Source organism: Nuphar pumila, chromosome 2 (genome assembly GCF_984573655.1).
Source record: "Nuphar pumila chromosome 2, dmNupPumi1.hap1.1, whole genome shotgun sequence".
Lineage (NCBI taxonomy): Eukaryota > Viridiplantae > Streptophyta > Magnoliopsida > Nymphaeales > Nymphaeaceae > Nuphar > Nuphar pumila.
Genome location: NC_143250.1, coordinates 66,345,106 through 66,358,430, shown reverse-complemented (window position 1 = coordinate 66,358,430; position 13,325 = coordinate 66,345,106). Strand labels below are relative to the sequence as shown.

The following is a 13,325-nucleotide window of genomic DNA, read 5'->3' as shown; positions in this document are numbered from 1 at the left end:
GGTGCTAATCTGCTTGCTAAATTGGTTTTTTGGGCTTATTTTATTTTTTAATTCTGACCATACGAGATATTTGTACTTGATTTTATAGGAATCAACTCTTGAAGCATTTGATTCCAACACACGGGTTTTTATAAAGTTCAAACAATCAATGGTCCAAAATTTTTGTAAATTTTTTAGGCTCCAAACGTCATTTTTTCATTAAAAATGCATGATCTAGGTGTGGATTAAGAAGCTCAAAAACCCATTTATCCCATGATTTAGCACCAAATGGCTTTAACACGGACCCATTACTCTTTCTCTCTCTCTCTCTAATATATATATATATATATATATATATATATATATATATATATATATATATATATATATATATATATATATATACAAAACTAATGAGCTAGAAATCATAGGTTCAAATTGTATCTACTCAATGTGGTTACTCATGGTTTGTTACCACTGTGAGCTCAATTTCTTTGTACTCTTCATACTTATTACAAATCCATAGCTTGCTGCAGTTTCAAATTGGTAACGCCATTGTCATCCAATCAGTATTGACTGAAACTTTGACATATTGGCCCTGAAGTGAACATTTAGACCATCGAATATCAATGCGGATACAGATCGAGTCATTTGGTTGACCTGACAATGCATGTGGGAGAGACCAGTTCACTTGATTTAAAATACTAGCCTTGGCTGCTTGCCATGCAAGTTGGAGACATGCTCTAGTGCCGAAGCAGGTTATATGTTCCCCCCCCCTCAAAACATGCAGGTGCGTGTTCTCGGGTCTGAATAAGAGACGTATGTAATCACGTGGGGCACATTTCTCCGTGTGTGTCGGCATCACTTAGCATCGGAGTCTGCTGCATTTGCAAAGAGTTAAGTACCCTTTCCACCATTAGCGTCATAAAATGACGTTTCGAGGAAATAACAAAAATGTCCTTTCGCTAGAAAGAGTTAAAATCATCATTGTTTTCGCCCTAAGGAGTAAATTCCTCTGCTTTAATAGGAGCTCCTCGCAATATGTCGCCCTAAACATTATGGATCATCCTTTGACGATGCACCATCTGCTGTAACAGGAGCTGTGATTGATGATGCACCCTTTGTTATCGTCTGCTGCCGTCGGAGCACCCTTTGTCACTTTCTGCTGTCGTCGGAGCACCCTTTGTCATCGTCTGCTGTCGTCGGAGCACCCTTTTTCGTCGTCATTGTCTGTTCGTGAGAAATAGTTGAACTACCAGAAAAATCAGCATTTTGTCTATTGTTCATCATGATACCAGGGTGAAAACGTTGAACTGAGTAAACAGAGAATAGCGATTTACAACAGAGATAATGGTGACAATGTCAAACTGAGTAAAGTAGAGATTTATAATAAAAATCAGATAAGAGAGTAGCGATTTACAATAAGAATCAATTCAGAGAGTAGCGATTTACAATAAAAATCATATAAGAGAGTAACAATTTACAGTAGAAATCAATTCAGAAAGTAGCGATTTACAATAAAAATCAGATAAGAGAGTAACGATTTACAGTAGAAATCAGAAGAGAGTAATGATTTACAGTGAAAATCAAATCAGAGAGTAACAATTTACAATAGAAATCAGATAAGGGAGTTGCGATTTACAATAAAAATCAAATCAAAGAGTAGCGATTTACAGTAGAAATCAGATCAGAGAGTAACAATTTACAATAGAAATCAAATCAGAGAGTAGCGATTTACAGTACAAATCAGATTTCTATTGTAAATCGCTGCTCTCTGATCTGATTTCTACTGTAAATCGCTACTCTCTGATTTGATTTCTACTGTAAATCGCTACTCTCTTATCTGATTTCTACTGCAAATCCCTACTCTTTGATTTGATTTTCATTGTAAATCGCTACTCTCTTATCTGATTTCTACTGTAAATCGCTACTCTCTTATTTGATTTCTACTGTAAATCAGTACTCTCTTATTTGATTTTTACTGTAAATCGCTACTTTCTGATATGATTTCTACTGTAAATCGCTACTCTCTTATATGATTTTTACTATAAATCGCTACTTTCTTATCTGATTTATACTGTAAATCGCTACTCTCTGATTTGATTTTTATTGTAAATCTCTCTTTTCAACAGAGAGAGAATAAAAAAAACTATGACCGCTCAGAGAGAAATCTTATTACTCTTTTCAACAGTTACAAGAGAGGAAGAAAAGAAAGAATTTATACATGGCAAGGGCGACAACCCTAAACCTAAACAAATTGGGTTTGATCCATAAGAATCTGATTCTCAAACATAAGCCAAAAAAAATTTCTTTTGGGGGGCGCTGCCCCCCATGACCCGTCGCGAGGGGCGGCCTCCCCTGATCGTTGACCGCGTAGCGGGACCTGCGTCGGGGGAACCCCCGGACCCCTCTTTCTGTAAGAGAAAAAACTATGAATTAGTCTCCACAACTCGCGGCCATGTGTTATAATACAAGCTAAAAACAAAGGTGAAACGTGGAAATCTATTTACGGGGAGTGAGAGGATATTTTCATCCAATGCATATCTATCTTATGGGAGGACATTTTCGTCAAAAATATATATACATTTTTTATATGTTATTTTATTATAAAGTCATCATGGGCAACATTGGCATATGAATTATCATGGGTCCCAAGATATTCTTTCATACACACAGGAACACGCGAATTTGTGTTTCGGGGAGAACACACACCACCCTCTCATCTAGTGCACGTGACATGTACTTTAAAAACATGAACTATTAGGTTGTAGAATGGATTTCAATTGATTGCGAGTGAGATCTGATCATGGGAATCTTGTTCTTAAAAATGACATATTGCAAAAAAAAGGTGATCTAGATGTTGAGTCACCTCATGTAATAGGCCATTGAACCTGAAATACGATGCTAGTCATGTTTCAATTTATTAAAGACATTTAGGAGGCAAGTTTGTTACACAAGAGGATCAATAATTAGCATTTATCAAAGTCGTGTTTATTATAAATTTACCATTTGCTAATATGCAAGTTAAAATGAACAATGGTCACACAATTTATTGGTTTGATTGCAATTCTTAAAGGATCAATATGACCGATTATATCAAACATCTCATGCTTAGCCTAAAAGCTTTTCTTAGGGGGTGTGCAGTATCATGCCTAAGGATGGTCGGTGCAGGGGCAGGGGACAAAGTCTCCACCCCCGCCCCATCTCAAAATCATGCCCTCCATCCTCACCTCCATCCCCGCTCGGGTTTTGATTTTAACTTCCATCCCCGCCTTCATCCTCGTTTCATGTCCTTCATTCTCGATCCAAACTGAGCGAGGCAGGGACCATTTCCTCTCGGTCCATTGCCATCCTTAAAAAAGGATTGGGGATGGGGTAGGGCAAGGCAGAGATCTAGACTGAGATGGAGTGGGGTGGGAGAAAGCGTAAGTCCATCCCCACCTCCATCCCTGCACGGGTTTTGATTTTAACCTCCATCCCTGCCTTTATCCCCGTTTCATGTTCTCCATCCTCAGTTCAAATGGGGCAAGGTGGGGCGGGGGCCGTTTTCCCTGGTCCACTGCCATCCCTAATCATGCCCATGTGGCACTTCTGTTTGCAAAGTTGTTGGATTGAGGGAGAACAAATTTTGTATGTGAATGGATTTGCATGTAGAAGTAGTGGGTTGGATCAGGAGTCTAAAGCTTTCTTTGTTGATATGAGACAACCAACAAAAGGGATTTGACTTTAAAAAACATTCTGAGCAGATTTTAAATTCAGATTCTCAGTTGTCGCTCTCATATTTTCATTTATAGCATGTCGGATCTGGGTTCTTTCACATGGATACAAAGGCATTTATTTGTGCAGCTTGATGTGAACAAGAGTTTAGATCGTTGGATGATTAATGAATGATGAAAATGCTTTAGGCAAGGATACTGAAATGGAAAGGGAACTGTCACTAAGCTTGGAGCATGAGGTAATTCTTGTCTTTATGGTTTTTAATCTTTAATTACTGTTGGAGTAGTCTATTGGGCTTTTGCATGTTTTCATTTATGCAAGTGAATTTATTTGATTGTTCACACTTTGTTATGATGGATGTTGCTCTGTATGTCTTTTCCAACCAAACTTTAATATCTTAAATTTTTGTCAAGTGTACATGTTTTAATGTGTAGTTTATAGCTTCCGCTATTGTCGCCTAAGGTTTGTTCTTGTTATTTTGAATTCATAAAAATTCTTGTTATTTGAGCTCCACATTTGATGAACTTGGTTATAAGATTGGTTCGTGTATATGCATGTGTTATGTAAGCTTACCACTGAGATGTTTCAACTTTCAACCATTTTATGAATATGTGACATCTTCCTATATTGATAAAATTTTTAGAGACAAAGAATAGAACCATCAGAATGATCTTTCTATATTGACAATATTTTGGTCAAGGCATGAAAAAGTGTAAACCTGCACTGTTACTTTTTAGACATGAGATATCTCTTTCAAAAGATATAACACCTAAAACTATAGATGAAATTAAAAGAATGACCATATGACCATACGTTCATGTTTCAGGAATTGTTCCTTCATCGTTAGCTCCCATTACATAATATTGTGACAACAATGGGGCAGTTGCTTAATGCAAAGATATAAAAAAAACATTATGAAGCATGGGCACAAAAAATATCATTTGATAAGAGATTTTGTCAACCACAAAGAGTAGTTGATTTTTAAGGTTTCCAATAAGCAAAACATAGTAGATCCTATGACCGAAGCCTTATTCGGAAAATACTTTAATATTTATTTAGAGAACATGAGTATCTTATTGGCTTTTAGGGTAAGTGGGAGATTGTTAGATATTATGCCTGACAGTTCAATAAAATATATTTCTTTAATGCATTTAATTTTATTTAAGATCATTTTATTCGTGGGTATTAATATATGTAACAATCTGAGCATTCTTTAAAAGAATTTATGAACATGTTTAGAGGAAGGAGAAATCGAAACAAGGTTTCCGTAGGTGAACCTGCGGAAGGATCATTGTTGTTTCCTTATAGACAGACCCATGATCACATGACTTTCACTTGTGTTGAAGAATGTTTGATCTTTGCATCACCAACTCTCCACAAGCTGTCTGCTGTTCACTGAAGCAAACATGAGCATTTTTGCTCATGCTGACATCGTGGCCATCCGATTTGTATTTTAAAAAACTCAAAAGTCAACAAAACCACGTGGCATTCATAAAAAATGCAAACAGATGGCCACGATGTCGGCATGAGCAAAAACGCTCATGTTCGGCATGACCTGATCGTTGTTCGCATTGTCTTGTTGTAAGTTATTTTCTTCTGCAGTGGGTGAAGTGGGAGGCGCGTGGCTGAAACAACACAAAATGGCACTGCATGCGTCAAGAAACTTAAGTAGAGGAACTGGCACCCCACTGCAATAAGTAGTGGGGATGATGCTTTGCCGTCGATAAAATGACTCTCAACAATGGATATCTTGACTCACACCACGATGAAGAACGTAACAAAATGTGATACTTGATGTGAATTACAGAACCTCATAAATCGAGTCTTTGAATGCAAGTTGTGCCCAAGGCCATTTGGTTGAAGGCACATCTGCCTAGGTCACACTATGCATCACTTCTCCTCCCCCCACTCTGAGCTCGGAATGGATAAAGGATGAGTAGAGGTTTGACCTTCGATGTCTTTTTGATGGCATCGTCAGCTGAAATATTGGCTTACGGTGAAGTGCAACGATGGATTACCATAGTTGTCCACCCGTGCACTTTGTGCGAGGTGGATTGTTGCACCTGGCATAAAGTGTTTGAAGCTTGTAGAAACTCTAAAGGTAATATCTCGTCTCAACTTTCAATGACTCAGACAAGGTGAGTATAAGAAGTTTTTGTATTCAATGAATGCATAAACAGGTTTACAAATGAATAAATGAACATGTATATATTATTGGATGTATAAGCAAGTTAGAGGATGAATGAATCAACATCGTATTGAAGCATTTTTACCTAAAATCAAATAAAATAAAAAAACCCTAACTATATATATATATATCTAGATAGATAGATATATAGAGAGAGAGAGTATGAAGTTTGCCCGTTGGTGAAGTCTCGAGGAGGCCACGATGGTATTCACACAGAGAAGACGATGGTGGGGCTGCAGACGATGGTGAGGCTGCAGTTGATGGTGTTCACACGAGCAGGACAAGAGAAGTATTGCGAAAGTAACCCTAATTAGGGGTGGCAATCGTGTCGGGTTGGCAGATCCGGTCGACGAGTTGGCGAGTCAGCATACCTCAACACGAACCCGACCCATTTATTAAATGGGTCGGTTGCAGCAAACACAAACCCAACCCATTTATTAAACCGGTAACTCGACACGACACGGTTAACCCGTTTAATAAATGAGTCAGGTCGAGTAAACAGGTTGGCTGGCAGGTTGATGGGTTGAGTTTGGGTAAACAGGTTGACCCACCCGCCTAACCCGTTTATTAAATGAGTCAACCGGGTTAGCATACCCCTAACACGAACCCGACCCATTTAATAAACGGGTTAGGCAGGTCAACCCGTTTACTACACGAATCCGTTTAAGCCAAACCTGAACCCGACTAAGAAGCGGGTTTGCGGGTCGTGTCAGATTTTGCCACCCCTAACCCTAATGCCACATTTTTATATGTGGCAAATGGGTAATTAATGGGAATGAGACCATCCTGATTATGAAAAAAGCTCTCATATCGTTCCTTCTAGAAATCTCAATCGCGAATCACCACCATTAAGTTTTATTTAAGGCTTTCAAACTCCTTTCTATCTAAAAAATATGGGGCTCACGTTCTGAAAGTCGGGCGCCAAAAGTGAAGCAGGTTATATGCTACCCCCCTGAACAAGGCATCTCATGATCGGAGGTCCCAAAAAGCACTACGTATATAAGCATGTGTGTCTCGTATCCCCATGTTTGTCAGCATCACTTAGTGTTGGAGTTTGATGCGATTGCAAAGACTTAAGTACCCTTTCCTCCATTGGTGCAAAAAAAAAATGACGATTCTAGAAAAAGAGTGGTTGCAAAGACTTAAGTACCCTAAAGATGGTTATTTATGACCCAGTCCCTGCACTGTAGAATCATCCGAGAAAGGAATCCCCCTTGGAAAAGGCCATGAACATCAATCATCTATCTCTCCCTTCTTTTTATGCTTCTGTGAACATCTAGCAGACAATCCTACACTGCTCCATCAAGCACCGACTGACTTGCACACTGACTGTAGCATCGTTCAACTTGATGAGTTGTGGAGCTTGATTCAGAGTTTTTGCCCTTACAGAAGGGGGGTTTGGGGGCTCCTCCCATCGTGGGTAGCATAGTTTTTGCCCTTACAAGAGGAGGGTTTGGAGGCTCTTTCCAGCGTGGGTAGCATCGTTCAACTTGATGAGTTGTGAAGCCTGATTCAGAGTTTCTACCATTACAGGAGAGGGGTTTGGGGGCTCTTCCCAGCGTGGGTAACATAGTTTTTGCCCTTACAGGAGGGGGGTTTGGGGGCTCTTCTCAGCGTGGGTAGCATCATTCAATTTGATGAGTTGTGAAGCCTGATTCAGAGTTTTTGCCCTTACAGGAGGGGGGTTTGAGGGCTCTTCTCAGCGTGGGTAGCATAGTTTTTGCCCTTACAAGTGGGGGGTTTGGGGGCTCTTCCTAGCATGGGTAGCATTATTCAATTTGATGAGTTGTAGAGCCTGATTCAAATTTTTTGCCCTTACAGGAGGGGGGTTTGGGGGCTCTCCCCGACCCGGGTCCCGTTACGCAGTCAGCGGGCGGGGTTCAGGGGGGGCTGCCCCTGGTGGGGGGCAGCGCCCCCCGGACTAATTTTTTTGAGGCTTTTATATGATCTCTTTTATAAATCGCTACTCTCTTATCTGATTTTTACTATAAATCGCTATGGTGAGACTCATCAACACTATAAATCATTGTTGGGCTCGTTGGAGACCCGAAAACACTACAAATCGCTGTAGAAACACCACCACAAATCGTTATTGGAAGATCGAACAATATTATAAATCATTATGGGACTCATTGGAGACCCAAAAATACTACAAATCATAAATCGCTACTCTATGATTTGATTTCTATTATAAATCGCTACTCTATGGTCTGATTTCTACTATAAATCACTACTCTCTGATCTGATTTCTACTGTAAATCGCTACTCTCTGATCTGATTTACCCTAAATCATATAAGAGAGTAGCGATTTATAGTAGAAATCAGATCAGAGAGTAGCGATTTACAGTAGAAATCAGACTATAGAGTAGCGATTTATAATAGAAATCACATCATAGAGTAGCGATTTATGATTTGTAGTATTTTCGGGTCTCCAACGAGCCCCACAACGATTTATAGTGTTGTTTAGTCTTCTAATAACGATTTATGGTGTTGTTGGGTCTCCATACAACGATTTATAGTGTTTTTGGGTCTCCAATGAGTCCCACAACGATTTATAGTGTTGACGAGTCTCACCATAGCGATTTATAGTGAAAATCATATAACAGAGTAGCGATTTATAAAAGAGATCATATAAAGGCCCCAAAAAATTTTGGTCCGGGGGGCGCTGCCCCCCCGCTCGCTGATCGCGTAGCAAGACCCACGCTGGGGGAATCCCCCGGACCCCCTCCTGTAAGGGCAAAAACTCTGAATCAGGCTTCACAACTCATCAAATTTAATGATGCTACCCACGTTGGGAAGAGCCCCCAAACCCCCCTCTTGTAAGGGAAAAAACTATGCTACCCACACTAAGAAGACCCCTAAACCCCCCTTCTATAAGGGCAAAAACTATGCTACCCACACTGACAAGAGCCCCCAAACCCCCCTTTTGTAAGGGCAAAAACTCTGAATCAGGCTTCACAACTCATCAAGTTGAATGATGCTACCCATGCTGGGAAGAGCCCCTAAACCCCCCTCCTGTAAGGGAAAAAACTCTGAATCGGGCTTCACAACTCATCAAGTTGAATGATGCTACCCACGCTGGGAAGAGCCTCCAAACCTCCCTCCTGTAAGGGCAAAAATTATGCTACCCATGATAGGAGGAGCCCCTAAAGCCCCCTCTTGTAAGGGCAAAAACTATGTTACCCACGCTAGGAAGAACCCCCAAACCCTCCTGCTATAAGGGCAAAAACTCTGAATCAGGCTCCACAACTCATCAAGTTGAACAATGCTATAGTTAGTGTGCAGGTCAGTCAGTGCTTGATGGAGCAATGTATGATCGTCTGCTGGATGTGCACAGAAGCAGAAAGAGAAGGGAGAGAGAGTGAGAGGGTTTTACGGAGAAGGAAGAAGAAGAAGATGATGAAAAGTTCAAACAAACATTTTTTATGACTCAGGTTCGTTAAGCCGGATCACCATCGGATCGTCGGCTCACCATCGTTTCACCGGATCACCATCAGCGAAACGATTAATGTTCGTTTAATTGTGTAAACTTTGAAGAGTCAACATCATCCTCGACTTTCTGGATGGAGGACATGTTTGTCCTTTTTTTGAATCATTTGTTTTTTTTTGAATGAAGGGCATTTTTATTATTTTCTCAAACCATCATTTTATGACAAGAATATCAAGAAAGGGTACTTAAGTCTTTGCAACCGCACCAGACTCCCATGCTAAGTGATGTCAACATACACGCAAATACGAGCCCCATGTGCTTATATACGTGGTGCTCATTCAAACCCCCGAGCACAGACATGAAATGCAGTGAATCATGGGGCGGGGGGGGAGAGAATACACCACCCTCCCCGCCAAAAGTGACCTTGGGCTCTGATCCCGGATTTATGATGATGGTTATTTTTGTGGAAGTGAAGGTTTGCTCTCCAAAATTCATTATATGATGGATGTCGTAATTGAAAAGTTAACGCATGTGAGAGCAAAGTATGATTTACGGTGATTCAAAAAATAAACATCAGGGCGTTTTTGGTAACCTTGCCAATACTAGGAAATTAGGAGCTCAGTATAGAATGTGGTGTTTGGCTATAGAATCCAAGATCCAAGTACTATAGAAGCAAAGACGGACTTGAAATTAATTATTGACCATTAAGAGAAAAGGTGTGAAGTCAACCAATCTGCCCAACTTTTATAAGAAAGTGGGCGGATACATCAAGCAGAGTCACTACTGATCTTAAATAATTTCCAAAATATTTTTCAGCGCATCCAGTGCCTTGTCTCATGCGTGAAGATCTCTTTGCCTGATTTCTAATCTCATCCACCTGTTCAAATATTAGTATTTTATTATGGAGTCAAAATCCTTGTGCACTCTCTCCAACCATTTTCCACGTGCATATCCTCTTAAGGCTCTTGATGCAAAGAAAAAACTATCACCATCTCTCTCTCTGTTATTAATTACTTATTTCCTGATCCCCTTCTTCATCTGCGGTTCTTCATTTTCAAGGTTTCATGGAGAAGGTGTTCGCCTTTCTATGCTTCACCTCTCTGTCTTATCTTATATTGGCCATAGCCCATGGTTATGATAGCCCATCTGACTATAGACACTCCCTCGCAGATCTTGTTCAAGAGAAAATTGGTCATTGCTCTGCTCTACCCCCTGATGACAAGCTTCTGTGTGAGCTAGAAGGTGCCCTGGATGCTCAAGGCTACCTCAACACTGCTACCAACAAGACCACTCTGTCCTCACAGGCACCCGCAACTGCAACTAAGTCATGCAAATTCAAAGAAGAGAATGTTTACAGTCTTTATCCCTATGCCATGGATCCATCTCCAGAATTGGACAGAGTACTAGACAAATACGTTGCCATGCACATCCGCTGTAAGAGTATCGACTTCGCGAACTTCAACGAGATCTATATGTCTTCAAGAAGACCAAACTGCAGATATTTGTTATGGAGGCCTACTGAAGATGGCCTGGGCAATCGGCTTCTGTCTTTGGTTTCTTCTTTCCTTTATGCAATTATGTCTGCTAGAGTACTGCTGATTGATTTTGCAGAATGGGGTGACCTCTTCTGCGAGCCATTCCCGGGCTCAAGCATCCAACTGCCTGCAACTACCAAGCTGAACCAATGGGCTGGGCATTGGTATGTAGAATTTCGTGATGCTCAGTGTGGAGCAAGCACGACTAGCTCCAATTCTGGCATCTGCAATGATACCACGGTGAACTTATCACTAGACCATGTTACTCCTCTACGTGAGTATGAGTCTATTGCATGCCCAATGGGATTTGCAAGACTTAGAAACGTTCCATTTGTTTATATTAGAAGGTGCAACCAATACTTGATCCCAGGGTTCTATATCAATCCTCTGCTGTCTCCTCTGCTTGATGTGTTATTCCCTCAAAGGAATGCATTTCATCTGTTATCTAGATTTCTCCTGGTTCCAAATGATGCTATGTGGAATTCAATAAAATCCAACTTGGACATTGATGCTACCAGGAGAATTGCAGTCCAAATACGGGAATTCCGCTCAGGTTTGTATACATCAGCATATGATGCCAACATCATCAGATGCATTAAGAAGAAGGGTGGATTATTGCCTAGGAGATTCAGAAAGAGAATCCGAAATGGAGAGTACTTTGCCATCTACACAGCGACAATGGAGAAGCGCCATGTAGAGGAGATGAACAAGACAATGAGGGTGCTGCAGGAAGAGAGTGGCGAGAAATTTAGAGTACAGTGGCAGGTGGTGGATGGGAAGGAGATGCATGACTCAAAGCATCATCAGGAGGCATTGTTGGATATGTGGGTGTTGAGCATGAGCCATGTCTTGATCACAAGTAGGGAGTCCACCTTTGGCTATATCTCAAGTGGTTTGAGTGGGGTGGTTCCATATTTCCTAGATAGGGAAGAAAATAGGGCTTGCACGATGGGAATTGGTGTGGAGCCATGTTTTCATGCAGCACCGAAGGGTCTCTTGTGTATCCAGGAAGAATCTGCTGCATACAGCCTACATGACATGGCTCTCAAGTCTTCTAAGGTAAAGGATTGCATTGATCGTCCCTCGTTGGGTTGGACTGTGGTGCCTTCAATGTGATGTAACCCCTACTATCAAGGCAATTGAGGGCAAAGCAAAATGCTTTAATTCATCAGGATACATGATAACAAATTAGTACTTACAAGCATTCAGTTTCTTTCTTCAACTTTTTGTTAATTATCCATGATGTATTTGCTATTTAAGGAGACATTTTTGCCTCCAATTGGAAGGAAAAAAGGAATGTGCCTAAGAATCACTCTTATCATAACAGTAAAACATAACTTTTGGCTATTGATCTTGGCATATTTGCCCATTATGGATGTCTATTGGTCATTTTAAAGACTAATTCTTCTGCTTCTAAGCTACGTTTCTAAATCCCTATTTAACTTATGAACAGGCACCATGTAAGATGTCCACATGAGAAACTGATTTGCATCTTGCATGGTAGATTGAAGAAACAATATTATAGCTGCAAATTGTTTGCTCATATTTTCCATGTTCCATGAAAACATATTTTGCATGAAATTTTTTCTTGGAAGTATATTCTATGGGTGTTACTCTATGGTATTCTATAAATTCACTATATTGTATTTTTCCCTCAACAAGTTTTGAATTCTATGCCTTGTGCGTTAGGCCTCACTATCAAGTGTAATTTGGGATATTCATAACAACAAGCTAGTCGCTGTGTTGCATTTCATGTAACTAGTAACGTGTCTTTTCCTCCGTACATTGTTACTTGTGGTAGTGTCAATAAATTCATGGAATGATTCGAGGCTTTTAAATTTTTTGGTGATACGAAAATGCAGTGAAATTATCAACATCTATCATAGGATGTGATTCTGCTGAGCTGTTGTTAATATCTAGAGCCTATAACAATTCCCAAAGTCACAATATCTTACAACAAAAATTGTTTAGCGGAATCTCAGAAGTGAGTTTATAGGCATAGTATCCAACGAGGAAGATTATTCGAGGAATATGGCTGTGGTGGCAATGGTTATTAACGTTGGCATGTCCATCAAAACTTAATCAATTGGTGGAAGCAACCATTTTCGTCCATGCAGAACAGGTCATATTGTATATAACCGATTCCTTGGTTATATTCAATCTCCACTGCCAAGTGAGATGTGCAGTGGAGATTGAATATAACTGATGGTCAGTTATATACAATATAACCTGATCTGCTGTAGCCTTTGCCTTATTGTCAGGCAAACTTACAAGTTATAAAGTTGCCACTTTGGTGAATTTCAGATGCACATCTCTCTCTCTCTCTCTCTATATATATATATATATATATATATATATGAGGACTGTCTGTACTCAGTATCATTGCTAAATGCCAATTGTGTGCAATCACACACAATCACTTGCATTCTAACACACGCATGAGGCCCAATTAGGCGATCGTATTTCACAGAAAAAC

The 13,325-nt window shown here is 40.2% G+C and overlaps 1 protein-coding gene and 1 pseudogene across 1 annotated transcript; both read left to right on the top strand.

The window, feature by feature from the left end:
- The first annotated feature begins 5,426 nt into the window (after positions 1-5,426).
- LOC149845630 (5.8S ribosomal RNA) lies at positions 5,427-5,579 on the top strand (annotated as a pseudogene).
- Positions 5,580-10,378: 4,799 nt separating this feature from the next.
- On the top strand, positions 10,379-11,965 carry LOC149845629 (putative fucosyltransferase 9). The gene has a single exon (XM_089988803.1). It carries the CDS (start codon positions 10,379-10,381, stop codon positions 11,963-11,965), a length of 1,587 nt encoding a protein of 528 aa, XP_089844929.1.
- The last annotated feature ends 1,360 nt before the right edge of the window (positions 11,966-13,325 follow it).